The 27288-nt window shown below is 39.4% G+C and overlaps 1 protein-coding gene and 1 non-coding gene across 3 annotated transcripts; one reads left to right on the top strand and one right to left on the bottom strand.

The window, feature by feature from the left end:
• The first annotated feature begins 314 nt into the window (after nucleotides 1-314).
• Nucleotides 315-27288, top strand: LOC119546600 (fez family zinc finger protein erm). 2 transcript variants are annotated; one of them, XM_037853031.1, is made up of 2 exons: nucleotides 315-813; nucleotides 24611-27288. In XM_037853031.1, exon 2 carries the CDS (start codon nucleotides 24623-24625, stop codon nucleotides 26462-26464), a length of 1842 nt encoding a protein of 613 aa, XP_037708959.1. In that variant the 5' UTR covers nucleotides 315-813; nucleotides 24611-24622; the 3' UTR covers nucleotides 26465-27288. The 2 variants fall into 2 exon arrangements, with proteins under 2 accessions (XP_037708959.1, XP_037708957.1); XM_037853029.1 differs by lacking the exon at nucleotides 315-813 and adding an exon at nucleotides 22757-22988.
• Trnar-ucu lies at nucleotides 7206-7278 on the bottom strand. Its single transcript has one exon. It is a non-coding gene; the product is annotated as a tRNA-Arg (tRNA).

Below are 27288 nucleotides of genomic sequence, written 5' to 3'. Positions count from 1 at the left end.
GGCAGATGATGAGCATGATGGCGTTAATAGCACACACACTCACTCACTCACACCACCTTTCTCCCTAGCTCTCTCTCTCTCTCTTTCACCCATCCCACCACTAAAAAGGTGCGAACGAGACGCATTACATGATAATGACGTTTCGCGGCTCTCCTCTCCCGTTTTCCAGTCAGTGTCAGTTGAGCGAGAGCGAGAGAGCGCGTCGGGTGGCCACATCTTGTTGTTGCTGCCTTTTTTGACTTTACCGACGGCATAATGCCGTTGCCATGTGGGTGTGAAAGCGAGACAGAGGAACAGGCTCTCTTATTGATCAAATTTACCGTTGCTTTCGCCATCGTTTTGTGCATGTATTACGTTCGCCCAAAGGACATCGCAACTTGGCTGTTGCGTTTTTGTTGCTCGCCTTAATTTACTTTGGCGCATAAATCAAATATTTACATTCCGAAATTGACGTCTTGAAAGCGCGGTCGCAAAATTTCACCGTTCGTCCTTTTTGCGCGAGAGTGTGCGTGCGAGAATCTGTGTGTGTGTGTGTAGGTGCAGGATTTAATACCTAAAACAAACAGTTGTTTTTGACCTCCAGCCGATTAGTAAAATACACAAAGTTACCAGCATTAATAAACACGCTTTGAAGTGAACGCCCAAAAAAAGAAAAACATAAGACACCTTTGGAAATTGAATTTCCCTGAAGGAACTCCATCTCAATATTAACTCAAGCTCAAGACATCAAAAAAGGGATATTAATTGCTGTGCGTAAACATTCGCAGCTTGGATCCTGGCAAATAAAGCGTGCGGAAAAGCCCTTACTTATTGGTAAGTTTTCTCTGTATTTGATTTTCATCTATGCATTTTAATGGTTATTTGCGCAAGGTTCAGATAAATTAGCAATTTAGGGGGCTGCCTTATCGGTATGGATTGATTGGATACCATTATTGGTGGTGGTGTTTTAATTTTGGAATTAAGTTTGTAACGTAGTGAAGGAGACGTTTCCGACCCTAACAAATATATAAAATTCCTGGATCATTATCACTAAACGAGTCCATATAGCCATGTCCGTCTCAAGCATAAAAAATAAATATGTTTTTACTTAAACTTTTATATTTACTGTTTTATTATATTGTATTGCAATATTGTAAAAGTATGTTAAAAAAATATCTTGAAAACATTTAAATAAAAGTAAAGAATTAGAACTCGGGACCTTTCTGTCTTTGTCCCTAAGCCTTTGACATCTGAACAACACTAGAAATCCGATTTATGTGATTGCATTTTAAATTTAAGGACGAATTCTTCTTATTTGAGCCGGATAGAACATTAGATCGGGTGACCATAACCCATAAAAACAATTGGTTGTCGATCAGGCAAATTAATGTATCTTATACACAAAAAAGAACATTGTTCTTGAATTGAGAACATTCGTTCTCAAAAACCGCGTAAGTACATTTTGTTATCAATGTCCCAAGATTTGATCGAAATGTTGAGAAGAGAAAAGTTAAATTGAGTTTACTTAAAAACTTTTTGATAAGATACACTACGAGAAAAGTTAAATTGAGTTTACTTAAAAACTTTTTGATAAGATACACTACTGAACTAATAGTTTATAAGTTGATATATAAATACCGCCAATACAACTTGATTCGGGCAAATGAAAACATTTTCTACTTCAAAAATATTGTTATATTTTTAAGAACATTTTCAACTCAAAAGAGAACGTCAGCATTCTTAGTTATAATTTACAATATACTTTCCTTTATTTCTCTGCTTAATATTTGCTGTTGTGTAATTATTTTGGTAACACTTTGACTCGGCTTACCGAAGTTAGACCTTATCGGTTTTAATTTAAGTATATTGTTTTATAGCTTTGGGAACACAACGGTTTAATATTGTTCCAAACTATTTGCCTTAAGCCAATTGACTGCCTATTGAACTGGTGCTCAAATAGTTCCTTAGATATTTATACAATTTAAAATATTTTTTTAACGAAAAGAAAATGAAAAAAGGTGATAAAAATTTTTTTAATTCGATAATACAACAGTTAGTCCTTAAAAATTTCGCATATCTATATCCCATTTACCATTATAGATTAAGAAATTATATGAATAGTTTGTATTAGGGTGAATCTCATAGCCGGGATCTCAAATAGATCTATCTTTCTTGTTCTAAATTATGCAAATTTGCGCGACAAGAAATCCTTAACCCCACACTAAAAGACATTAACCCCTGGGGAGCCGAAGTGGCGACCAGAAGAACTAAAATATTTAAGCCGTCGCCTGGTAAATGCCAACTAGCCGCTAAGCCGGCCACTCGACGGTTTTTCCACTTGCCACTTTTCACTTGGCCCACTGGCGAGCCAGGGACCAAAAGAAAAGGGGTGCGGGAAAGCCGAGGCAGCGGGGGAGAACGTGGAAAACGGGGCCACTCGAGGCGAGTGAGTTGCCCCAGGCGGTGGCAAAGGATCGGTCGTGTGTGTGAGTGTGAAATGAAATGGAAAGTGTCCTTAGAAGCTGCCAACTGAGCGCGACAATCTGTCAAATGTTCAAATGTTCAGTTGTCGTCGTCGGTCGTCTATCAATTGTTAATGTCACAGACGCCCAGCGTGAAGGTAGAATGTGGTTCAAATTGAGGGTGGGAGGTCCTACACAAAGAGAATATTTAAAAAATTTAAATATATTTTTCATTTTAAACCAAAAAAATGGTTAAGATGTCCTTAAAAAGCTGTAAATTATAGAAAGTATAAAATAGAAAATCAATTTATATATTGTGTTGATAATAATATATGTCAAAATGTCTTTATTCTATTTAAAACTGAAATGAATTTAAATATATATTTCCATATCTTGAAAAATAAAACCATTATCTCGGCCCAACTGTTCATAATTTTTAATGAAAATTTAAAATAGCTTAGGAGATTGATTTTCTTAGGTTACCTAAACTTAAGACTTTTTTCTTGCAGTGCAAAAGCTTGACTTAACTTGATGTTTTGGCCTGTTTAACTTTCGCTTGGCTGACGCGGGCTTTCTTTATTTTTAATTGGGATTTGTGCCGCTGGGTTGGGCCAAACGCCTTGGCGGTAGTCGCAGGACTTGCAGGATTCGCAGGACTCTCGCCCTCGCCGTCAATCTTCACCTCAGTGAGCAAGGAGCTGCGTCCTGAAAACGCCACGTGGTTGCTCTCCGTTCCCTCACCTTCTTGGCTACCCTGTGTGTAAAATGCGCTTTTGAATAAAGAACACAATATGCAGTCCTTTCAAATAAGGGAAGCGTTTACCGATTCCGATTTGTACTTTCCATTTTGTGGTTTCACTCGCTTTTTATTTGCTTTGGTTTTTTGATTTCCTGACACGGGTACGCCGGCAATCGTTGTGACATTTTAATTGTTTATTTGCTCAGAGTCCTTACGGCCTGCCCTCGCTTATTCCGAAGTCCTGTATCCTGTATCCTGAATATTCAGGCCCTCAATCCTGCATCCCACTCAAGTCCTCGAGTTCCGCATACAAATATATATATATTTTTTCAGTCCAAGATTTGCGGGTGAGAGAAGTTTATTTTTATTCCCCTCCGAGGAATTGAACTCGCGGTCTGTCCTGCGGTGGAGAGTCCTTCGCGGAGTCCTCCACTTTAAGCTACTGGTTTACGTACATTGGTTAATGTAAATATTTGGCTTTTGTTGTCACTTGAAGAGCTCTCCGCTGCTGTTTATTATTAGTTCCCTTTTTTCTGGGCACTTTGTATTTTATACGGTCATTTTTGTAAGCCCTCTGGGGTATTTGGCAGTTATGGGACTCTTGAAAAAATATTTTAAAGTGTATTATAGGTTTTCTAAGGATATTTGAGTTTAAATATAAATCATAAATTATTGTTTAAAATAACTTTACATTTAAGTACTAAAACTAACTAAATGAAGTTTTTTAATGTTGTAAATAACCCTTGTTTCTGATTTAAAACATATTTTCTAATGAGTTTCCATATAAACTAATCCTTTTATCTTTAAGTACTCACTTTCCTAAGTTCCCCGCTACCCGCTTAATAAAACCAGCTTATCTGATGTATCTTTTACATGTCGCTGACTCCGTATGATATCAATATTTAATAAAAATTGCCCCACACCCCGCGAGCAACACTTGAGCGGCCGTCGAATAAAAAAACCGAATAAAAAACGGTTAAGAAATCAACATAATCAACTTGTGAGTGCAACAGTGGCAGAGATGGAAAAATCTGAACCACCACCAGGGGAAATAGAAATATAGCTCTGGGCACCCTCATATCGCCGGCTGGTTGAACTCAATCAAACATTTCGGGCCTAATAAGCCAGTGGCTTGCATATGGCAGTCTATTAGATACAAATTGTTGGGATTGCGTTTGCGATTGGGAATTTTTCCCACCCCCCTCGGCTAAAAAATAGACGTCGACCATTTTGCAGCTTGGCTGCTCGGATAGTTGCTCTATTTTTCGGTCCGATTCGATTTGGGTGCTTTGCAACGGGGTTGCTCTTAAGGATCGCCATGTGTAGCCATTTTTTGAGAACCGTGATTCTGGTTCAGGACTAACCCCTATAAAGGACTTGATTCAAGTGCGCAAAAAAGTGAAATACAAAAAAAAAATAAAACACGGGAAGTCGCAACATGAAAAGTGAGGATTCCAGGGTTCGTTCGGTTGAAAAACCAGCAATTAAGTCCTGCGTTTATATAGTTTCCATCCGAATCCCTGAACTTCACTCCCCTCCATTGTAACTTTTTGTTTATTATGCCTAATTGCAGTTACTCCATCATCATCACCATTATCCTTGTGCGCTTTTGTCGGCGCTCCTTTTGCAGCTGCTTTCATTCGGTTCGTCCTTTGTCCTTTTCGTTCGCTCGTCGTCCCACATGGCGCATGCTTGATATTTTATATATTCCAAGGCAAGTTCTTGCGAGGCGTTTCCCCGAGCCACTTGCAGGCTTAGATATTTGCATTATTTGCCACTTTTTGCGGCACTGCTCTAAAAATAATTTCAGAGCTCGTTAGGGGTTCGCTTTTTTTGATATTTTTCATGTGGCGAAAATTGTTAGTTTCGAGCTGAGGAACAGGAACTTGCTTAGCTGTGCACAGTGGGCGACATCATTTTGTGTTTATAGTGAAGCCGAAAAAAAATCCATGGGCAAGGGTTACAAAAAGGGTAGATCTGTAGGGGTCTTACATGTGAACATCGCCATCTGAGCAGCAGGAATACTTTCTGCGTAGTTGAGTGGTGTTCAACTTGTTTCGCATTTGAATAGTTCATCGAGTATTCAGAGTGCAGAAGGCTGGGAACAACTTAATTCTGACTTTGAATAATAAAAGTTCACAGCGTAAGTCAGGTATTTCCATTTATTGAAAAAATATATAAACCATATAATATTTAAAACTTTAATTTCAACTTAAAAATGCAATTTTATAATTATTATAATATCATTTTTTGCAAAAATCATACATTATTTTAAGCCTTATTTACCCTTTATAGATTGGAAGTTCCTTCTTAATATATTATCTTTAAGATATAAAATTTGTATAACCCAAGAAATTTGCAGTTTTCTCAGCCTAAAAAAATAATGAAACATATAATATTAAAAACTTTAGTTTCATCTTAAAATTAAAATGTTATAGGAAAGAATTCACAGCGTAAGTCAGGTATTTCCATTTATTGAAAAAATAATAGACTATTTAATATTTTAAACTTTAATTTCAACTTGAGAATGCGATATTAAAGATATTATAATATTATTCTGTGTAAAAATAATAGATCATACATTATTTTAAGTCTTATTTTCCCTTTATACAACTGAATAGATTGGAAGTTCCTTCTTAATATATCATCTTTAAAATTTAAAATTTGTACAACCCAAGAAATTTGCAGTTTTCTCAGGCAAAGGTTAAGCCCCTGGAAATCATTTAAATAAAGATTACCAACATGCAAGTGCCCCCGTCAACAACTCAGGCACTCAGACAGAGGTCGATGAAAAGTAAATTATAGTGCACAATGCCATTTGGGGGCTGTGCCGTAGACTGTCGGCAAATTACGTGGTCGTATGTAAATGGGGAATTTATTTTTAAAACCGGTCGCGAGAAGAACATCGCCTGACTTGGGGTCTAGGTTGGGGCCTCTACAACGGCGATGATTGCACTTTTGAAGGCGGAAACCCGGCGAAACAAAATGGCGGCCTGCGATGGAATGGCTGTTGCCTTGGTGTGCGGATAATTTGCATGTGCGCTGATCATTTGACAAGCGACAACAAATTGCCGAGGCCAGGAATCTTCGTACTCCATGGATAAATCAACCCCGCCATGAGCAATCCGTGGGGAATTATGGGTGGTGGTAGGCTGCATCATTCTGTCAATATTTGCCCTGGTCATGTAAACACACTTTTAATAGCCTGTTTATCAGCTAGTTTGGTTTTGCCATGTATCTCTCAGATACTTGACAGCTGTTGCAATTTACGCTCGAACTGAACGCGATTCATGAGTTTCCGCCTTATTTGCGTTTGGGCTTGCGGCATCCGCATCCCAGAGTTTTCCCATTCTAGTCAGCTGAATGTATCTTTCAGATAACTTCGGTTTATTCGGTGTTTGCTGTTGGCAAATAGTTTTGAAGAGGGCGCCAATTTATTTGCCGTTTCTCAGTTTGTTTTTAATTGAAAATTACATTTTTCCAAAACAAATTCAACCCACAAAGAGAAATATTTGTTCTGCTTAATGAGGTTGAAAAGTGGGCTAAGGCAGATGTAAAACCCATCAAAGGTTTACAAAGCCAAACAAAAATCTTTATCAGCACCACCAAAATATTAGTTGGTTTTTTATAAATAGATTTATAACTCATTAATTTTTATATGTGTCATTAAGGCTGATAAGTAATTTCAAAAATGAACGTAATTTTCTTTCTTATATGATTTTGTTTTAATTTATTTAATTGTGATTTATTTATTTATAATATTCTTTATTAAACTTTTAGCCAAAATATTTTTTAAATAAATATTTTATTTTTTTACCTTAGCTTTACTCTTGTTGTTTAGATAAAAAATGTAGTTTGTAGTAGGCCTTTTGTCATTTGACATAGGAAAATTATTCTTTAAATAAACACAGAAGGTATGTAGTATTATTCACTTACTAAATACCTTTCTAAAGAAGTGGATCATTAAAACGCTTGCCTTCCAAATGTAAGAAAAAAATTGCAGATAAATATATCTGCTTATTCGACAACCCTTGCGGGAATCGAACCCGCCACCTTTGGATTAGAAGTCCAACGCGCTATCCAATGCGCTAAAGGGTCCAACGAACATCGACCGATTTTAAATGCACCCAGCTCGGCTGCGAATTTTAAAAATCGAAAATTACTCACACCCCATGGATGACGAAAACCAACATGTAATTGTGAAACAAAAGAGAATTCTTTTGGGTATTCTCAGCAAACAAAAAAGAGGTTTATAAATATTTCGTATGCATTTCGGTTCCGATGTTTGCCGGGCAATGAGTTTCAATTATTTATAGAGCTCGTTGGGTAGATACAACAAAAAAAAAGTATCTTAGGTTTGGAAAGGTTGAATAAATTGTCGCCGCTGGAATTTGTTGTGATGTCTGTTTTGCTTTTTGGGTTAATCGATAGATCGTTCGATGGAGATTACGTCTTCGAGGAGTTACTTACCCACCCCTCGAGAAATATCCCCCTTTGTGCTGAATTACGTTGGGGGCATTCAAGTGCTCAATTCGGTTTCTTTACTCGTTACGGAGTTTTTTTTTTGCTTTCTTATCAACCCGCTGCGATCTTCATGCGTTTTTAGCTAATAAAGGGGAGGGGGTTTTTCGAATAGGGGTAGCTGCTGTAGGGGTTTTTATTAGGGGTTCGGGTGGAGAGGATTTCCTCTCGTGACTCTCGACAATTACTCAACTCACTTTAGCTGCTGTTGCTACTTTCGGTTTGTTAACGAATTAATCAAATTGAACCAGACCAGAGAGCACCAGACACCCCCTTTCTTAACCCATGACGGCCCTAAATAGAGTAATTTACCCACTTGCAGTCCTGGCGATTTTTTATCTCTGCCCTTTCGTTTTTTGTCCATTGAAAGTGTCCCCCTTTTTTTTTGTATCTGAGGGAGTTTTCTCACTTGTTCGGCATTGTCGTTCCACGTGATTTATCTACACCTTCCGACGGCTTTATTTGGGTCTGAAAAATACATGCATATAGAAATACTTAGTATGCCAACCTGGGGGCAGATTATGCAAAGTATTTCTGGTCGCCGCTGCCTGCACTCGAAACGGATATTAAATTTTATTGCTCATGTTGCCATGGATTTTCCCGAAGGAGTTGGAGTTGAAAATATAAGAGGGCGGGGTGTGGAGTTGCTGATTTTATTGTTGCGCTCATTGAGCTCTCAAGTGGTCGACCAACCGGTCAATTAGCCAGGACTAATCGCACTGCGGAATGTGTGTGCATTTTTACCGGGGAATTAAGAGGAATTTCAGGTATTTTCAAATGCATTATTGAATTCTGATTAAAAGTTATACGAGTTTAGTTGGCTTATTCAATAAAGATTGTTTGAAAAGAGCAAGAAATAGTGATTCATATTAAAAAGTATTTAGAAAATAAAATGATTTCATTACTAAAACTGTAATACTCGTACAATTTTCTGAAAATAAAATGATTTCATAACTAAAAGTTTAACTTTAGTACAATTTTCTGTCTTTGCTAAATGTTTTCTCATAAATTCAAGATATATCCTTTAAGTGTTTAGTTCTGTTTCGACTAAGGATACTACAGATTCTATCAGATTAAATATTTATTTTCATGAAAATAACGAACGAATTTGTCTTTTCCGAATTCTTTGAAAACACTTGCACTGAACTGCAGCCAAATTTCCGTATAAAAGTATACGTACGTCTATTTTAACACAAAAAATGAGAGTAAAAGAGCTGATGAAATGGTACTTTATTTTAAAGCTCTAAGTAGTTAGTAATTTATACTAACCTTCAAGGAATTTTCTTACGGACTCCATTTCAATATCCTTCAGGAACTTTAACAACTGCTCGTCACTTTCACTTTCCATCACTTTAAACTTTTTGCAATATATGCGGCACAAACAGATCGAAACGCTGATGAAATGTGCCAGCCGAATGGTTCAGAAGAAGAAGAGCAAAGAAGAAGGGTCTAACGCGTGCTGACTGTTAACCGAAAGATACTAACGCGTTATAAAAAATCCGCAACACACCATTTCAAGTCGAAATGCAACTCATTTTTTGTTCTATTTTTAGTCCTTTCCGTTCTAACTTTCAGAACATTTTAAGATTATTGGGTTTCTGAGAACAAATTGAATTTGATTTAAGAACCACGTAATAAATGTACAACATTTCGTTCTTGTTTTGAGAACAATTTTGGTTTAACCAAATTTTAAGTACAAACTCAACTTGATTCAATCACAAAGAGAACATTTTGAGCTCACAAAATGCCGTTCTCATTTTAAGAACATTTTCAACTCAGATCAGAACGTCAGAATTCTCTCTGTGCATATATACTAAAAAAATCTATATATATTTATAATAATTACAATAAACATAATATAATAATATATAAGGAACCTGGAATTCTTACCCGAACTTCAATTTGGCATACGATTATATTCCCATTAGTAAATTTTCGTTTTGGCAATCAAAGCAATCTGGCTATAGAGTCACATCTAGCAGCCGTCTTCCTAGGCAAATTCTTAAGGATCAACATCCTGTCGCCTACTCGCATTACAGGCAAGCTGGCACGAGCCAAATTATAATGCCAAATTCGTCAGCGTTTCGAGAAAGAAAAGCGCACATAACCGGCAATTAATGAGCAGTTGTTCGAACGGCGAAACACTCGAAGGACAATGCCAGGACCTCGGAGATTGCGACTGACAGCCGGAATAAAAGGAATTCGAGTCCAAATAGGGAGTACAAAAAAAAACGCGGAGAGCATATGCATTTGATTCTCGAACCGAAAGCGACGATTTCGCTTTCGTTGCGGGGACTTTTAGGCATTGCGGAATATAATTAACCGGAAGCGCGGCACACGCGTCAGGACGAAAAACAGGACTCGAACAGGATGATCGGCACACCGACGCAGGATCTGTGGAACGCAGGATCGCGTGTCAACAACCGTAGAAAGAAAAAGCATTTCCGCTGCCACCGCCGCCGAAAGCGAAATCAAATGTCAGGGCATTTGGAAAAAGAAGCGAACAACGCCCCGCAGGAGCAACCGGTTTTTCGGCCAGGATAATCAAGGCTGGAGATGATCATGCACTTGGAGAAAAGGCCGTAATTCTTTCTTGATTTAAAAATTAAATTAAAAATTGTTAAGGAGTTTATTTTGATTGTCTTTCAGAAATTTAAAAAAATAATAATAATAATATAAACTTAAAACCATAGATATTCACAAGATTTATTTGTATTTAGTATAATACATTTAATCAAATGTATTTTATGTATTTTCAAAGCGCTTATTTTGTTTTAGTTCAATTTAAGTAAGGAATTAAGGTGTTTTATTAATATATTTCTTCCAGTGTAATAATGATGCTCATTCTACAATCAAAGCAAGGGCAAACAAGTCGCTCGATTATCCTTTTCTGCCCACTTCAAGGAGCGAGAATCTCCGCCGGCAGCTGCCTTGCTGAAAAAAGGAATCTCGATCTTGGTGGCTGAACAATTGTTCGACTGCGCACATTGCTTCCTGTCGTCCTGCGAGCCACCGGAAGGATCAGCGCCGTCTCCGAGGGTTGCTCCTTGCTCCAGGATCCTCCCTGCTCCTTACTCCCTATTCCACATTCCTAACTCTCTAGATCCTAGCTTACTTCGGTTTTTTTTTGGAGGCGTGTTCGCTGGTGTGTGTCGCATATGTAGCAATTAATATGCCTCAATCTTGTCGCAGGACATGTGCAAATACTACCCGCATGTCCTTGAGCGCGTGCCTCGCGTCCTTAGAGAATTTCTGGGCGTCTTCAAAGGGGGCGTAGCGCCTGCTGCAATTCGCTCCTTGAGCCTCTAACGTCATCCGATCCTTCGAGACCATTGTGATTCAGTACGGATTGAAGGAGGTGTGGCTGTGATGAACTGGAATTATTAGTAGGTGCAGCTGCCTCTCTATTTAATGAACTTCTTACGAGGGGAGTAATGCAGGGAATTAGGTTTGATGTAAACAGAGATGAACACCCTGAAAGCCTTTCAATTAAACGGAGTTTCTTTGCAGGGGAAATCATCTTTTGTTGAGTGGAGAAGTTTAAAAAATAATGGTTTCATTAATTTGGAAAGATTTTGTTAAAGAGAAATCGAGAAAAATAAATACCCAAGAGAAGCAAAATATTACAAAACGGCTTTGTTTTATTTAATTTAACTTTTAATTGTGGTATTTGTAATAAATCTAATTCTGAACTAAATATTATTATTATACCATTGTTTATTATTATTTCCAGAAAAAAGAGTAAATCGTAGGAGTCTATTATTCAAGATCTAATTTTAAAATTTTATAATCCCTTCATTACTTCAAATACAACCTCTAATCCACTTACAATCTGTCATAACCATTTATTTCCCATTTCCCTTTCGCTTAAGCTAATTACCTTGTCACACATTTCCCCTTTTTTAACGCCGCTTGTCCTTTTTATCTCCCTCCCAACTGCAATAACAAGCCCTAACACAATATTTAACTATCCATGTCGCAGGAAGGAAAGTAATTCTCCCACGAGCGGGGACAAATCATAATGGTAAATAAGGCACTTTCCGGCTGATTAGCATAAGGATATGAAAAGTGTTTCGTGTTCGCTGGAAAATTGTTGCCGTGTGCCGTCGCTTCGCTTCCTGTCATAAAAAAGCAACAAATACAAGCACCGCTTGTCAAGCAGGTCACAGGTCACCGTTTTGCAGGTCGCAGGCTTCAAGGGTTGAGCTAGAATACAAAAAAAAAAATGGAATATGGGAAAAGCGTTTAACGCGTGTCAACGTTTTCGGGCGGGAAATTATTAACATGCTCGGTAGCCACACCTTCGTCGCCCCCTTTTTGTTAACCTGCGGTTAAGCGCATTATGCAACATTGTGACATCCTCCATCAAAACTGGTCACGCGACCCTCGGCAATACAATTATAATTGCAACAAATTGAACGCCGTCGGTGGCACGCGTCTTTATTGGCCCATCTTCCGGTGGTTCGGAAAACAGATTGTACTTTGTTTTTCCCTCGCCTCGAATTTCCCATTAGCTGTGTGCTTTTTTTCTCATTGACTCGACTTCCTTCTGGGTTGATTTATTGGCTTTTACTTATTTCCGGTCGTGTCCGATGTTTCGATGTCCTTAGGACTGTTAAACGGTCAATTTCGATTGAACACCTATTATTGGCTTTCTTTTGAGGGCAGCTTTTTGTGGCTGACACTGGGTGATGACTTTTTGGGGTATAAACTAGGGCAATGTGATATAAACTTAAAATAAAAGGAAATTACAAAGTTTACCCCTCTGTTGAAATGTTTTAGCGCTGCTTGCAGGGTTAATGACTAAGTCGATGACTAAGTATGGGATTTTACTGGTGATGATTGTAGTTGGCTTCTACATAAAACAGGGATGTACAGTGAAGCTTCTACGCTCCTTTTTATATTCCTTAAACTTCTCGAAGTCCAAGCCATGTCCTTGAGTTACCTTAAACTTCCCTCTAGCAAAAAAAGGTCATATATTAGGCCAATCTTTGGAAATACTTGCAGATAAAATATCTTAAAGGTTTAGAAAGATACAGATAAGTATTTTTTATCTTAAAAATACATTTTGAGTTAACACAAATTTTGAATTATATTTATTAATTATATTAATTAATTATATTATTAATTAATTATATTATTAATTACAGTTTTAGAAAACTTAAAAAATGTAAACCCAAAAGGGCAGATGTTTTGATAACCATCGTTATCCCTTTAAAACCATAATTTGCATAATTTGTGTACCCCTCATGGAGGTCCTATTCGGTATTTTTGCATAAGTACATTGCAAATATTTTTAGATAATTGGGTAGATTTTCATCAAAAACAAACCGCAGCTGCTGACCAATGGTCAGCCGCAGAAATTAACCGCAATTAGTTATTTACGTTTATCAGATTATTGATCAACATTGAACAAGAAAAAAATCACTACAGCCAGCTGAAAATCGGAAACAATAAAATTATTTATCCTGAGTGGAAACGCTTAAGGGATTTCAGCAATAATTTGTGCTAATTTGGGTCCAGCGAAAAAAAGATAGAAAGAGAGTTCCCTTTACAAAGGATACGCAGGATTTATGTTCGCCGCTGTCTAATAACCCATCAAAATATAGTGGAAACATGTCAAAATACTGTCAATACATTTCTCAAATCTCTATCTGTATCTGCACTTGTGTTATATTTGTTCTCTGGAGAGCGAACAGGGAACTATTTCCCAGCTTTGAAACGGACCGACAATTTCCTAGGCTACCTACACCCGCATCTATAGCTCCTAATCCCTATGTGTGGGTCTCCCATTGTATTTGGATCGAAAGGAAAGCGGTTTCGGGAGAGGTCCTGGCCAGGATTATACCTGTAATTTGGACTGCTTAGTTTCTTAATTGTACTTAAATGTATGCATAGCTTATAAAATATTTGCCTTAAATATTTTGGTTAAATCGTGAAAGGGTACAAAACCCGCTGCTGGCTATACTTTTTCACATTCTGCGAAAAGTATGTGTACAAATATAACAGATGCCGGAATATAATAGATGGAAAACCTTGAGATATTTGGCTCGAGGTAAAAGCGAATCTATAAATTATATCAGAAATATGAATTAATTTTATAAGATTTACATTATTACAACTAAATCTACGGATTTATAATATCTCGATAATAAGTATAATCCCAAAATGAGACCTCTCAAAATTCACCAGATCTCACCAAAATAAATATATTTCCCCCCAAAACCCCTGGAGTCCAATCCACTTAACATGCTCCCAAACAATGAGTATATCCCAAACAAATTCTGAATGCTTCTTCACAGTCAATTTCGCTAATAAATGTGTTTTGCCAATGCTGGCGAAAAATAATTCCGCAACCCCCCTTGATATTTAATTTCCCTTTGGCTAAGCCACAATTTCCGGTGACACCTACCGAAAGCAAAAATCAACGCCCCCAACAGACATCAAATCACGAATTCGAAGCTGTCAAAATGCAGGCCACAAAAAGAAATTATGACAGCAGGGAGGAGTACGAAAAGTGGGTGTACGAATGTGTATATGTCAAAATGCCAGCATACGCATCGAAAGCCAATTAGGGAAAAATAAATCACGCTTCACATGCGAAAGGAAGAGCATAGAAAACTGGAGATGCACTGAGAAAATAGAAAGCTAAAACTTGATACATTTCTTAACTATTTAAATTCGAACAGCATTTATCTGTACACAGAGAGAATTATTCAAGTACATTGTTCTTGAATTGAGAACATTCGTTCTTAAAAACCATGTAAGTTCATTTTGGTTTCAATGTTCTCAATTCTAGAACGAAATGGTGAGAAGAGAAAAGTTAAATTGAGTTTATTTAACAACTTTTTTAATATGTATACTCTACTGGCTGGGCTTATAGTTTAGTAATTGATATATACAATGTAAATACCGCCAGTTCAACTTGATTCAAGAACAATGAATACATTTTCAACTTCAAAAATTTCGTTGTATTTATAAGAACATGTATATATTCTTAAATACTTAAAAAATGGCTAGTTTATATAGTTTGTAAACATTAAAAAAAGAAGTATATAATAATATCTTATATTTATTATTATATTAACTTACGTTTTATTCTTAAGGCCTTTTACGATTGCATATAAATTAAATTATTATTAATAATTATTATAGTTGGTAAAGGAGCTTATGAGGCTTGACCTAAGTTATATATATTTTATATTTCAAAATACTTTTAAAAGGAATTCATAAAATCTTCTAACTTTGTTATTTTCTCTGTGCCAAATCCGAATCCGAAACCCTTCAAACCTCCCACAGACAAAGAATCCACCACGCACATTGATGCCCAAGTACAGTAGTCATCCCCCAACCCCAAAAGAGGAAGCACCGAAGCCGAGCAAGTGCCAAAAGCTGATTTCACTGTAATTACAATTCACACTCCTTTCGGGTGGTTGTAAACGCTTGGGTTTGGGGGGTGTAATCCCGGCAAGGGGAAATAAAAACATCCTGCAAATGTGTTCTTTTTGTTTGGCAGCACTTAAGCGATGGCCTCCCCCACAGCCCCTCAGCAGACTTTTTTTTTATATATAGAGAGATGAGACTGCTTCTGAGGTTGATGATGATGATGGGTTGGCGAAACCCGCAAAATAGACACACCCACCCAGAATTGGGGGAATGGGCTGCTTCTGTTTCTCTTAGGGGGAAGGGGAAAAATCCTTTCCATTTCCACTCAAAAAAAAATCTAAAAATGGGAAGAAAAACTTTCAGAAACCATATTTCAAATGGAACTATTGAATTTTAAAAGATTAAAAGTAGGTCTTCGGAAAACGATTTTTTTTAAAATGGTGTATACTAAATATTTTACAGAAATGTGAATTTTTAACCAAATATTTTAATTATTTATCATTAGAAACAAAGAAACCTATCATAAACATATTTAAAAATATTATTTACTGCTTGTAAATAGTAAAATTATATGATAATATGATATGTTTTCAAAGTTAATTAGATGGTAAAATATATGTAATATATACAACTACCACCTATTTTTTTCTTAAACGTGTTTGTTCTTTTCTGATTTTTCTGCAAGTGTTCGGTGGTTTTCCACCTTCTGTGTGGGCGTTAAACGCGTGTCAGGCCTACCACTAAATAAACAAAGACAACCTTGGGTTGGCTATGAAACACCAGATCTCTGGGGATGTCGGGCCCTGGCACTGCGGATAAGAGATGGGGGTGTGCAGGCAATAGAAATGTCACAAACAAACCGATTAAACAAGTACTTTTCAAACAAACACCCACAAAAAACCACCGACACCGCCCAAGCGAATCAAAGCTGCGAACCGAAGCCCCGAATGAAATCAAACAATAACCGAAAAGTTTCCAAGGGCGACCAAGCATCCCATTGAACCCGAAAAACCCAACAACCCTTTTGGAAAGTTCGTCTGGAAACATACATTTCCCTTTTCCGGGGCTTCCGATTAAGTTGATGGTGACATCGTTTTGTGGGTCACGCGACTTGTTTCCCAAATTCGCTTGAGCTCTCATCTTTTTGGCACTGGCAATCTGCTAAATATGTTAATGCCTACTTAAGCCTATTAGTGTCAATTAATAAATTGTCGCTAAAAGGATTTTTTGCCAAACTTTTTAGAGCAGGGAACATGTCAAATGCATGTTGAATTTTAAAAATTGCGAGATGCGATTATATGGTCAACTGGTTATCCTAGCTAAAAGGGTTTTTAATGTTCTTGATGGTGGGAACCAATAATAAAATGTATAAGGTGGGGATAAGTAAGAATGTATTTACAAATTAGAAACTTAGAACGGTTTTCCGAAGGTGTTTAGACTTAAAACTAAGAAAGCACACAATTTCTCTAATATACAATATATTAGAATCATAGATTTTTCCATTATACTCCCCAAAGCAAATATCTATAAAGCAATCAAGCGATTCGGCACTCCAATCATCAACTCACCTGAGAAAAAACAGAAAACCAGACAGGACACTCCTCACATGCATGCCCATTCTCATTGCTGGTCTAATTTGTGGGTGTTATGGGGAATTAACCTCTTAATGAACTAATTTACTCAAGATTAAGATGGCAAACAAAGGAGGCGGCCGCAGCTAATTGTAAAAAAGAGCGGGACGCAAGGACCAAAAGAAGAGCGGGACGGGAACTGAAGTTTTGGCCTAGGTAGAAGATCCTATCTTGCAGATAGAAACCGAGCAAATTGCCAGGCGGTTAATCTATTTAAACGCGCCAAATACGCGCGACACAAAAGCAAATCACCAGAAGCAGAATATATATTTTTGGTCGAGTGCACAGATTTAGGGATAGAAAGGATCAAAGGACGAATGGCCAAAGGAAATCCGTCTATGGCCGGCAGCGGACAAAGGACAAAACTCGTCTAATTGCGCGCCTATGAGGGAAGCGAAGAATCCACAGTTCCGACTGGAGAACGAAGAATGGAGAATCCCGAGCGCAGAATGCAGAACGAGAGAACCTGCCAATTGTTTGGGAACATCCCTTAATCTGTGTCGGTAATCGGTAATCGGCGAAAATCGCAGGACGCGCAGCACAAAGCAGCGGCCGAGATCCTTTTGAACTTTTGCTTGGGCGCAAAAGAAGGTTAGCAAAATATTATTACAAACCTACGGAACCGTAACCCACATAACATTAAGTTGTGCACTCAGAGAAATATGGTATAAAGCGGGAACAGAAAATTTCAAATAAGGAAGTTCCCACAAAATAAAATTCTTAAATATTTCTGCTTTGTTAAGTACGCAGTACTTAAGAAATAACAGATTAAATCGTTTTCTTCAGAGTTTTATTAAAAAAAGATTTTAAAATGCAAAAATGTCATACAAATTTATACAAAAATCCGAAGTTTAAGTTCTAGCTCGAAGTTAAATACCAATTTTTTGTGGTGGTCGAATATTTTGGAATTTAGCCTGATCACTTACAAAATAATCTACACAAGTATAAGTTTCTTAAAATGGCATAAAATATGTATAATATAATATAATATCCATTTAAGACCCTTTTTTTCCCAGTGTATCTGCTTTCGCCTGTGCCCGTGTTTACTCTTGAATGAACTGAAAACATTTCAATTTGACAATCGTAATGGAGGCAAGGATGCTAAAGCCGCTCATGGCTAATATAGGCGATTTAGGGGATTACATCAATTGTAAAATTGGTCAAACACCGCAATTGTTTCACTCCGCAAATCGGATATTCCACTGCCCCTGGATACGCTTTCACCCACACAGTCGCGTTCCCACAAAGGAGCGCAGGACGAAGGACGAGGCAGGAATCCTCGGGGCAGCTGTTGAGTTTCCCTTTGAGAGGCCCTCATCGCCGGCCATTGTCCATCGCCGCTTTCGTCCTAGTTACACATATGCATACTCGTCCTGCCAACAAATGTATCTCATGGATACGCCGGGCCCAAAGTCCTTGTTCAATGCCTTGTAATCGCTCCTGGCTTACCGCAGATTATGCAAGCCGCTCTCTTTTGCTTCCCCCGGAATACCATTTTCCCATAGCATTGATTCATTTCCTCCGAAAAACTCTGCCAAATCTCTGCTGCAATCTGGCATCAGCCCAAAGTCCAGTTCCTTCCCGAAGGTGTAAATCTTAAATTTTAAGGTTAATTTTCCGATGAGGTGCGAGAAATGCGAAGCGTTTTATTGGTTTAGTAGATCAGTCCGGAGGCGTAGTGCTAAGATCGCCCACTAACCGTAGATTTATGCTGAGGTTGGTGAAAAGGTATAAGGAAGGTTAATAAAATTTATTAAAATATCCCCCGTCCTGTTCTGAAATTATTTTAAATACCTATGCTTAACAAAACATTATATTATACAAATGTGTAGAATGCATTCAACCTTGTTTTAAAGTAGACGTATTCTTATTGAATAAATGAAATAAGCGACCTTAAAAATGGTACTAAAGGAAATATGTATTTTTTGGGGAAATACCCAAAAGTTGTGGCTTGATATCATTAATATAAAAGATAGACTTCAGAAATAAATTACTTTTACGTATTTTTACACAGATGTTAAAAATGTATGCTAAACCTTATATTATACTAATGTGTTGAATGCATTCAACCACGTTTTAAAGTTAATTGAATAAATGAAATAAGCGATCTTAAAAATGATACTAAGGGAAAAGTTTATTTTTTGGTTCAATACCCAAAAGTTGTGGCCTCAAATCATTGATATAAAAGATAGACTTCAGAAATAAATTACTTTTACGTATTTTTACACACATGTTAAAAATGTAAGCTAATACTGGTAGCCCTTAAAAACAAAATAACTTATAACAAAATGGGTATACATAGCTCTATCACATTTAACCATCACTATTTTAAAGGTCTCTCCTTATGGTAATAATTTATATGTCGCCCCGAAATGAACTCTTGCCCCTCGAGAGCGAAAAAGAATCCTAAAAATAAAAGCGAAATCCAAGAGCACCGCAACCATTTTGCAAACTCATTAAAAATTAAAAAAAAGCAGCGGTATAAAAAAAGACATACAACAACAAGAAGGAGAGCTGCACTCTGTTTCCATCTCTTTCCCGCTGACCTCTGAACTCTGCTCTATTTGCATCTCTGTTTGGCACTCTTTCTCGCACAGCTTTTGCACTTTTCGTTTTATATTTTATTTTTGCACATTTTGCTGGATTTTCAAGTTCTTTTTGTTGTTGTTGTTTAGTTTAGTTCATTCTGCACTGCTCTGCATTTACAGTTAGTCCACTCTGCCACCCCTTTCACCACCCCTTGTCCTTATCAAGGATATACACTCCTCCTTTTTCGCCCCTCTTTTGAGTGTGTGTGTTTGGTCATGCTTGCATGGCCTTTGAATGGAAATGAACAGAGGTGAAAAAGGAGCAGAGATAGTGGAAAAGAGATAAGGTGAAAAAGAGGGGATACAGAGGAAAAAATGAAGTTGGATTAATGGCGAGAATTAAACTTTATCATATCCTAAAAATATTTTAGAATTTATGTGATTTACATATTAATGGAGAAAACTTTTCTAAAATAACTATATCAATTCGGTTTTTATATTTAATCATTTTTTTATGAGATCCCCTGCCAATTTATTTTATTATAATTATTTTTATAGTTTAACTTACTTTTTTTTATCAGTGTATCAAAGCTGCATAGGCCGTTGTCGTTTTGTTTGTTGAATGTCCAGTTTGTTGTTGTTTGTGCTGCTATTTTCTCGTTGTTGCTGTCTTTTTTCGTTGCTTTTATTTATTCAACTAAATGCAGATTGCACATTTCTGCATGCGCCGTTCATTTTGCTTCTAGTTAATCACGCTGCTTTTGTTAAGAATAATGGAATTAATCTGTACCATCTGACTTTATTGATGTGTGAAGTGAGTTCGTTATAAAATGAGCTACAATGAAATCAAATTGAGGCTGTCCTGGATGTAAAAGATGGTTTGATTAAAACTAAACAAATACTTTAATTTAATTTTAATAAAATTAACATTTATTAATGATAAAATAAGCAGCTAATAAAATTGTAAATTTGAATTTGAGTTGAAAATCCGTCGGCACCGCAGCGTTTTAATAATAAAGCAATTCAAAACCTTCTTGTTGTAACTTCCCAAGTGCATATATGTAAATTATACAATTATACCCCTACACCAAATGCTGATATCTATATCTAATCGACAAAGAACAGCTATTTGCATATCGATTTCCCCACACAAGAGGCGCACAATGAGCAAGTTTACCTGAAAATGCATTGGAAACGGCGGCCATAGTCCTTCAAGGATCCCTTAAATCCTCCCTACGCTCCCTTTCGAAGTCCCCGAAGAGTTGTGCTTTTGTGCGATTCTGCAGCTGCAACTGCTCAACTCCAGTGAAAAGCAGCCATAGCAGCCAAGGAAAGGTCCTGGGACCATAGTCCTGAAAATGGAAAAGGGGCAGGGAACCAGTAGAGCTCCCAGTGCAAACAGAGTCAAGAATGCCGCGCTGGAGATACCATCAAAATGAATATGAGATTATATTTGACTAGTGCTGGTTAGAAGCTGTACGGGGGGGTTTCAAATTAAACGGGAAAGAATAGGTGCACAGAAAAAGATTTTAAAGATTAATGTATAATTCTTAATATAATAAGGATAATTTAAAAATGTAAAATCTCTGAAGTTCTTCAAAGATATTACATTTAACAAGGAAGAACGCTATAGTCGAGTACCTCGACTATCAGATACCCGTTACTCAGCTAAAGGGACCAAAGGAAAGTGGAGATATGCAAGCAGCAAATGCGCCACCTACCGGCGGTAAACAGATTTAAGCGTTGTGGGCGTTAGAGAGGGCCTGGCAAAGTTTTTTTTAAATCAATCGATAGGTATTGACAAGACCAATACATTTCAGTTCAAATTTTTTATCTAGCATGAAAATTGTGGGCGCCACAGGCTTGGGCGGTTTGTGGGCGTTAGAGTGGGCGTGGCATATTCGCGTGACAAACTTGCGCTGCGCTCAAGCCTACGGAATCTAAATCTGAAATCTCATTTCTCTGTCTTTGATATTTTTTGAGATATCCGCGATCATATTTACGATTTTTTGAAGTTTGTGGGCGGTTTGTGGGCGTTCAAGTGGGCGTGGCAAACTTTTTTTTGGGTCAATCGATAGGTATTGATGAGAACAATACATTTCAGTTAAAATTTTTATTCTAGCATGAAAACTGTAGGAGCCACAGTTTTTGGCGGTTTGGGGGCGTTAGAGTGGGCGTGGCACTCTGCTGAAACAAACTTGCGCTGCGTAAGAAGCTCAGGAATCTGCACGCCTAATCTCAATAGCCTAGCTCTTATAGTTTCCAAGATCTCAGCGTTCATCCGGACGGACAGACAGACGGACAGACGGACAGACGGACAGACGGACAGACGGACAGACGGACATGGCTAGATCGACTCGGCTAGTGATCCTGATCAAGAATATATATACTTTATGGGGTCGGAAACGCTTCCTTCTGCCTGTTACATACTTTCCGACGAATCTAGTATACCCTTTTACTCTACGAGTAACGGGTATAAAAATTAAAATGTGTTACTAAATTGTTCTCTTTATAAAGCTGGAACCTTTTTAAAGCGACATAGTTTTGGAATCTTCAAAATTATATTACGATTTTGAAAACATAAGTCTCCTTACTATTTCTGAAGCTAACTTTCCTGATTACATTAAAGATTACTAATTGGATTACGGTTGAATTATTTTCTCTGTATATGGTAAGATAGAAGGGGATATAAGAGGCTCGTGGGTTCGGGGTGGAGAACTGGAGAATCAGAGAATCCTTGCCCGCTGGCGGGCTAAAGGTGAGCAAACAAAGACGCTGATAAAACGAAATGCCAAAACGACAATTGAAACGCCCAACAAAAGGCAGGGGCTTTCCCGGGAAGGGGGTTGCTACGAAAGCAAGGGGGGTGGACTAGTGAAAAAGTCAACTCGAGAGGGATCCCCGAGACCGGTGGCTGCCATTTTTTGGTGTCTGCGCCTCATCCAAATCAAGTGTGAACGGAATACGGCCAAAGGTGGCCCTCCATCGCTCTCTTTCTGGCCCTCCAGTGCTCGGTATATCTTTCTCTCTCTCTTCTGGTAAATCCCCTCCATCACATCACTCCTCTATGTATCATCTCTTCCCTGGGCTCTTGAGCTCTATCTCTATATAAATATTTTAGGGGCGGTCTCTTCTCACTGCCTCTCTCTTGCACCATAATATTCCAATTCGACATTTTGTCTTTTCATTCATAATGCAGTCGCAGTCGACGCAGACGTCGGCGTCGGCTTCAGGATATATATCATCCAATCTGAACATGATGATGAAGTTCTCCTTTTGCCTGTCGGTCCCATCAATCCATCTCGTTCTAACGCCCATTCAGGATGTCTGTCTTTGTCTCTCTCTCTCACTCTGTGTGTATACCACCTCTCACTCTGGCGAATGGAGGTTGCATACAGGACTTTCAGGGGTTGATTCCCCAGGATTCACCCCAGACCACTGCGTATGTCCTTTTCATATTTCTTAAGGCCCGCTCGGTTTGCTATTTGCCTTCATTCCGCTTCGGTCGCTGATCCTGTGCAGAACGCGTCCTGTTTCTCGCGTCCCCCGATTTGCATTTGAGAAATCTACATTTTTACGAAACAAGTGAACTCCTTTTGGGTGTTTAAGTAAAGGACCAACTTTAAAACCAGTTTAACTTGTGTGTGTCAATAGTTGTGCTTTGGAACTAACAAGTGGAGATTGGCCGCCTGCCAAAGGAATTGGATATCCACATAGGCAGTGCCTAAATATGGTTTACTTTGTACGTATTTTGAAGAATTTTTATTACTCCTTGATTGGGTGCCAAAACACCGACGGGAATTTGGGATTTATAAATATATAAGAAATAGGGAATCTTGATGATTTCATTATATTAACAGTTTTGGAGCATTTCTGATACAAACTAAAGAGCAGTAAGATGGTTTATTGCTGATTTTGACATTATCGTAAATAAAGTAAAATGATATAATAGTAACAGAACACTATCTTTATAATGAACTATAATACACTCTTAAAACATCTTGATTACCGTAATATAAAATACACTTCAAGTATTCATTTCCAACATTAGTTAGGCAAGTTAATTAAATGAACATTTCTGAAACTAGCCACTTGCTGATCTAAAGACAAAGTTCGTAAGTCTTCACATACTGATTCAATTTGATTCTCCACACATTCTTAATAAGCTTGATGCGGCACACACTCTTCAAGAGCAAAACTCTCAAGTGGCCACTAGAACACCAACATAATTTGGAGGCTTAAAACTTTAACTACCCACTCGTTCATAAATTATAACACTCGGGAAACTTTCGAATTGAGGGCTGACCGTCACTGCCTCCGGGTCAGCGTGTGAAATGGGTAACGCCTACTTTTTAATAAGATTAAACCGCACTTTGGGAGGGAAACTACAAGATGGGCGAGTTCCAGATCCAGATCGGACCTGGACTTATTGAGGCGTCAAATCAAGTTAATTAAAAACGGCAAGGAAGTCGGGTAATCGCACCGGATGTCGCACATTAGCCACACTCGAGGGCACATGGGGAAGATGGAAATGGAGATGGAGTTGGAGTCGGTTCCGGAGATCCAGCCAAGTGTAAGCGATTTAATGATTCGCAAATAAAGCCAAGACCCGCGCCAAAAATATTCGCATACTCCGCGAGAGTCTGTGTTATGATTGATGGCAATATGCTGACGAAAGGATTGAGGGCTTTGTTTGGGTTAAGTGGAGCGTGAGCCAGGGCCAAGCACGGGTTAAATGCAAATGCGGATATGCAAAAATCAATCGGGAAATATTAATATCAAACGCATTGCGGTTTGGTTTCGGGTTTGGGTTTGGCTTTAATTGCAACCCGCTGGCTGGCCATGAATTATCCTGCGGAAGTGTCCTGCCGCTGGGAGCACGCCCTCCGCTGGCGTTTGTTTGTACTCCCGAATTGCCAACGCATTAATCGCACTTGACTGATCAGGCGATAAATAATACATACAGCTGCGGTCAAAACAATAGGGGTTTTCAGAGGAGGTCTTAAATTATATTTTAGAAAGGAAATGGAAGACTGGATGATTTGTTTGGAAGCTATGTTCCTAGTTCTAAGATGAGTTTCCAAAGATCTAAAGAGGGTTTTTTGGTAACTACATTTCTTTCTAGTTTTAAGACGAGTTCCCAAAGATTTTAATTCTTTGTTAAATATTATAAACTGATTCTTGGTGATGTGAAATATTTTACCTTGATTTCCTGGACTGGGATTTCCTATTTATTTCCCCCCAGCTGTGCAGGATCGCTTTTATAGCTTTAAGCATCAACAATGGAGGCATAGCCCTTCGATTAATTGATACCCGTTGCTTAGTTTGCATACTCAATTTGGCTCTTTGTTTCCTTTATTGCAGAGTCCGCGTGGCATGCAACCGTGTAGTCCAGCGGGAGAAGTCGCCATGATGCCGCCATCTAAGAGTCCTGTGATGGAGAGCGCCGCCTCCGACCAGAATCCTGCCCAGCAGAGTAGCCAGCAGGAGGAGCAGAGTGCCAAGCGAGCGTGCCCCTTAAAGTTTTCAATAGCCAAGATCATGGAACCAGATCACAGGCCCAGTCAAGTGTCGCATCCACCTCCGATTCCTTTCCCTACCAATGATGACGAAGAAGATGAGGATCCCGAAATTGATGCGGATTCGGAGCGCTCTTGCAGTCCCATCGAGGTGATCAGTTTGGATCATTCGCCAACGGCCACGGTGAATTATGATTCCGCTTTCAAGAAGTATGTGCCGGGTCCCTGTTTGGGCGCCACTTCTTCGGTGGCCTCGCCCCCGAGCACCGCTGCTGTGCAGCAATTTGTGAGCACCCGTCACCAGGAGCTGCTGTCCCAGTATCCACTGCTGTACTACGCACCCAATCAGCTGATGTGCGCCGCAGCTGCCGCCCAATATGCGGCATTGACCGCCCAACAACAATCGCTGGCCAGTGCCGCCCACCTGAGCAGTTTCACCGCCTCCTTGAATGCCAGTCTGCATCACTCTCAGTCGCTGCGCAGGAATCTTGGTCATCCTTTGGCCGCGGCAGCTGCTGTGGCTGCAGTTGCTCAATCCCAGGCAGCTGTGCCCAACCTTCAACAGAGTCTGGAGAAGTCACCAGTGGCCCCGAGAACAGCTCAAAGTTCGGGATTGCAGGGTAACCTAAAGAGGAAGCGATCGCCGCAGGAGCAAGGATCTGGTGAGGTGACACCACCTCCGCCGGCATCGACTGCCACCTCATCGGCTGGTGGAGCACGATCTCGTTCGCCCTCGCCCCAGGGATCCATCGAGGACAGCAGTCCGGGATCTGCGAGTGGGGGTAAGCCCAAGACTTTCTCCTGCCTGGAGTGTGGCAAGGTGTTCAATGCCCACTACAATCTCACCCGCCACATGCCCGTTCACACGGGAGCCAGGCCATTTGTGTGCAAGGTGTGCGGCAAGGGATTCCGCCAGGCCTCCACTCTCTGCCGGCACAAGATCATCCATACCTCGGAGAAGCCACACAAGTGCCAGACCTGCGGCAAGGCCTTCAATCGCTCCTCCACCCTCAACACCCATTCGCGCATCCATGCCGGCTACAAGCCCTTCGTTTGCGAGTACTGCGGCAAGGGGTTCCACCAGAAGGGCAACTATAAGAATCACAAGCTGACGCACAGCGGGGAGAAGGCCTACAAGTGCAGCATCTGCAACAAGGCCTTCCATCAGGTGTACAATCTCACCTTCCACATGCATACGCACAACGACAAGAAACCGTATACTTGCCGAGTGTGTGCCAAAGGATTCTGCCGGAACTTTGATCTCAAGAAGCATATGCGAAAGCTGCACGAGATTGGTGGCGATCTGGATGATCTGGATATGCCATCGGGCTATGACAGGAGGAGGGAGTACACGCGCAGGGAACCCCTATCCTCGGAATATGGCCAGGCGTCGGGGCAACTTACGCCGGACTCGAGTTCTGGTAGTATGTCACCTCCAATCAATGTGACCACTCCACCACTTTCCAGCGGAGAGACCAGCAATCCCGCCTGGCCCAGATCCACCGCCTCACAGTATCCAGCGGGGAGCTTTCATCATCAACTGGGCGTGGCGCCACCACATGATTATCCCAGTGGTTCCGCCTTTCTGCAACTTCAGCCCCAGCAGCCGCATCAGCCAAATCCGCAACATCATCATCATCATCAGCAGCAACAGCAGCAGCAGAGACTCTCGGAGACCTTCATAGCCAAGGTGTTTTGACAGCGATACTATGCGGACAGCCTGAACAGCTCCACGGGTTCGACCTCGACGACCAGCTCCACGGTGACCACCACCACAACGACCATATCATCGATGGCCACTTCAAGGAGTGATCTACTGATCGACTGACTGCAGTTTGTGGCAGCGGCAGCCGCTGCTAGCAACTCGAATTCCGGGCAGGATCCCGGCGAGTCCCCATCCCCGGAACTGGGATGTACGGCCTTGGGCAGTGCTGTCCGGGCCTTGAATGGACTCTTGTAAGGCAGCAGAAGGACTCTCAAACCCACCTCTATCCATCCCGAAGAATCTTAACCTCAACCGCCACCAAATGGTTTCAACTTGTGCAATACTCTCCCACTCAGAAGATGATGATGACGATCACCCCAACCGCTCAACACATTTCTCTAATCCAAACTCTGTATATAGTATATCCCTAAGAAGTCCCATTTAAGAAAATCTCTCGATGTATAGATGTAGTTAAAGGATTTACCTAGTTAGTCACGAATGTGTAAACGCTCTGAGTTCTGTGTAGATCGGCTACACAGATCCTCAAGAGCACGTTTCGATATAGGATATGATGTTTTTGGCTTTGTGTTAGAGCTTCTATGGGATCTATCAACCGAAATACATAAATGTATCTTAGAGTTGTACTAGATATCTGTACTGTACGTATGTATATCCCTAAGTGTCTGTGTAATCCAACGCAAAAGTAATGAAATTGAGCAACATTTTAACGATGATCGATGAATGCATTGAATTTGTTTAGGATTTAAGTGATATTATTGATAATGTTTAAGCAATAAATCAATTCTTCAATTATTAAA

Source organism: Drosophila subpulchrella, chromosome 2L (assembly GCF_014743375.2).
Source record: "Drosophila subpulchrella strain 33 F10 #4 breed RU33 chromosome 2L, RU_Dsub_v1.1 Primary Assembly, whole genome shotgun sequence".
Lineage (NCBI taxonomy): Eukaryota > Metazoa > Arthropoda > Insecta > Diptera > Drosophilidae > Drosophila > Drosophila subpulchrella.
The sequence above is the reverse complement of the archived record's forward strand: the minus strand, read 5'-3'. Positions and strand labels throughout refer to the sequence as shown.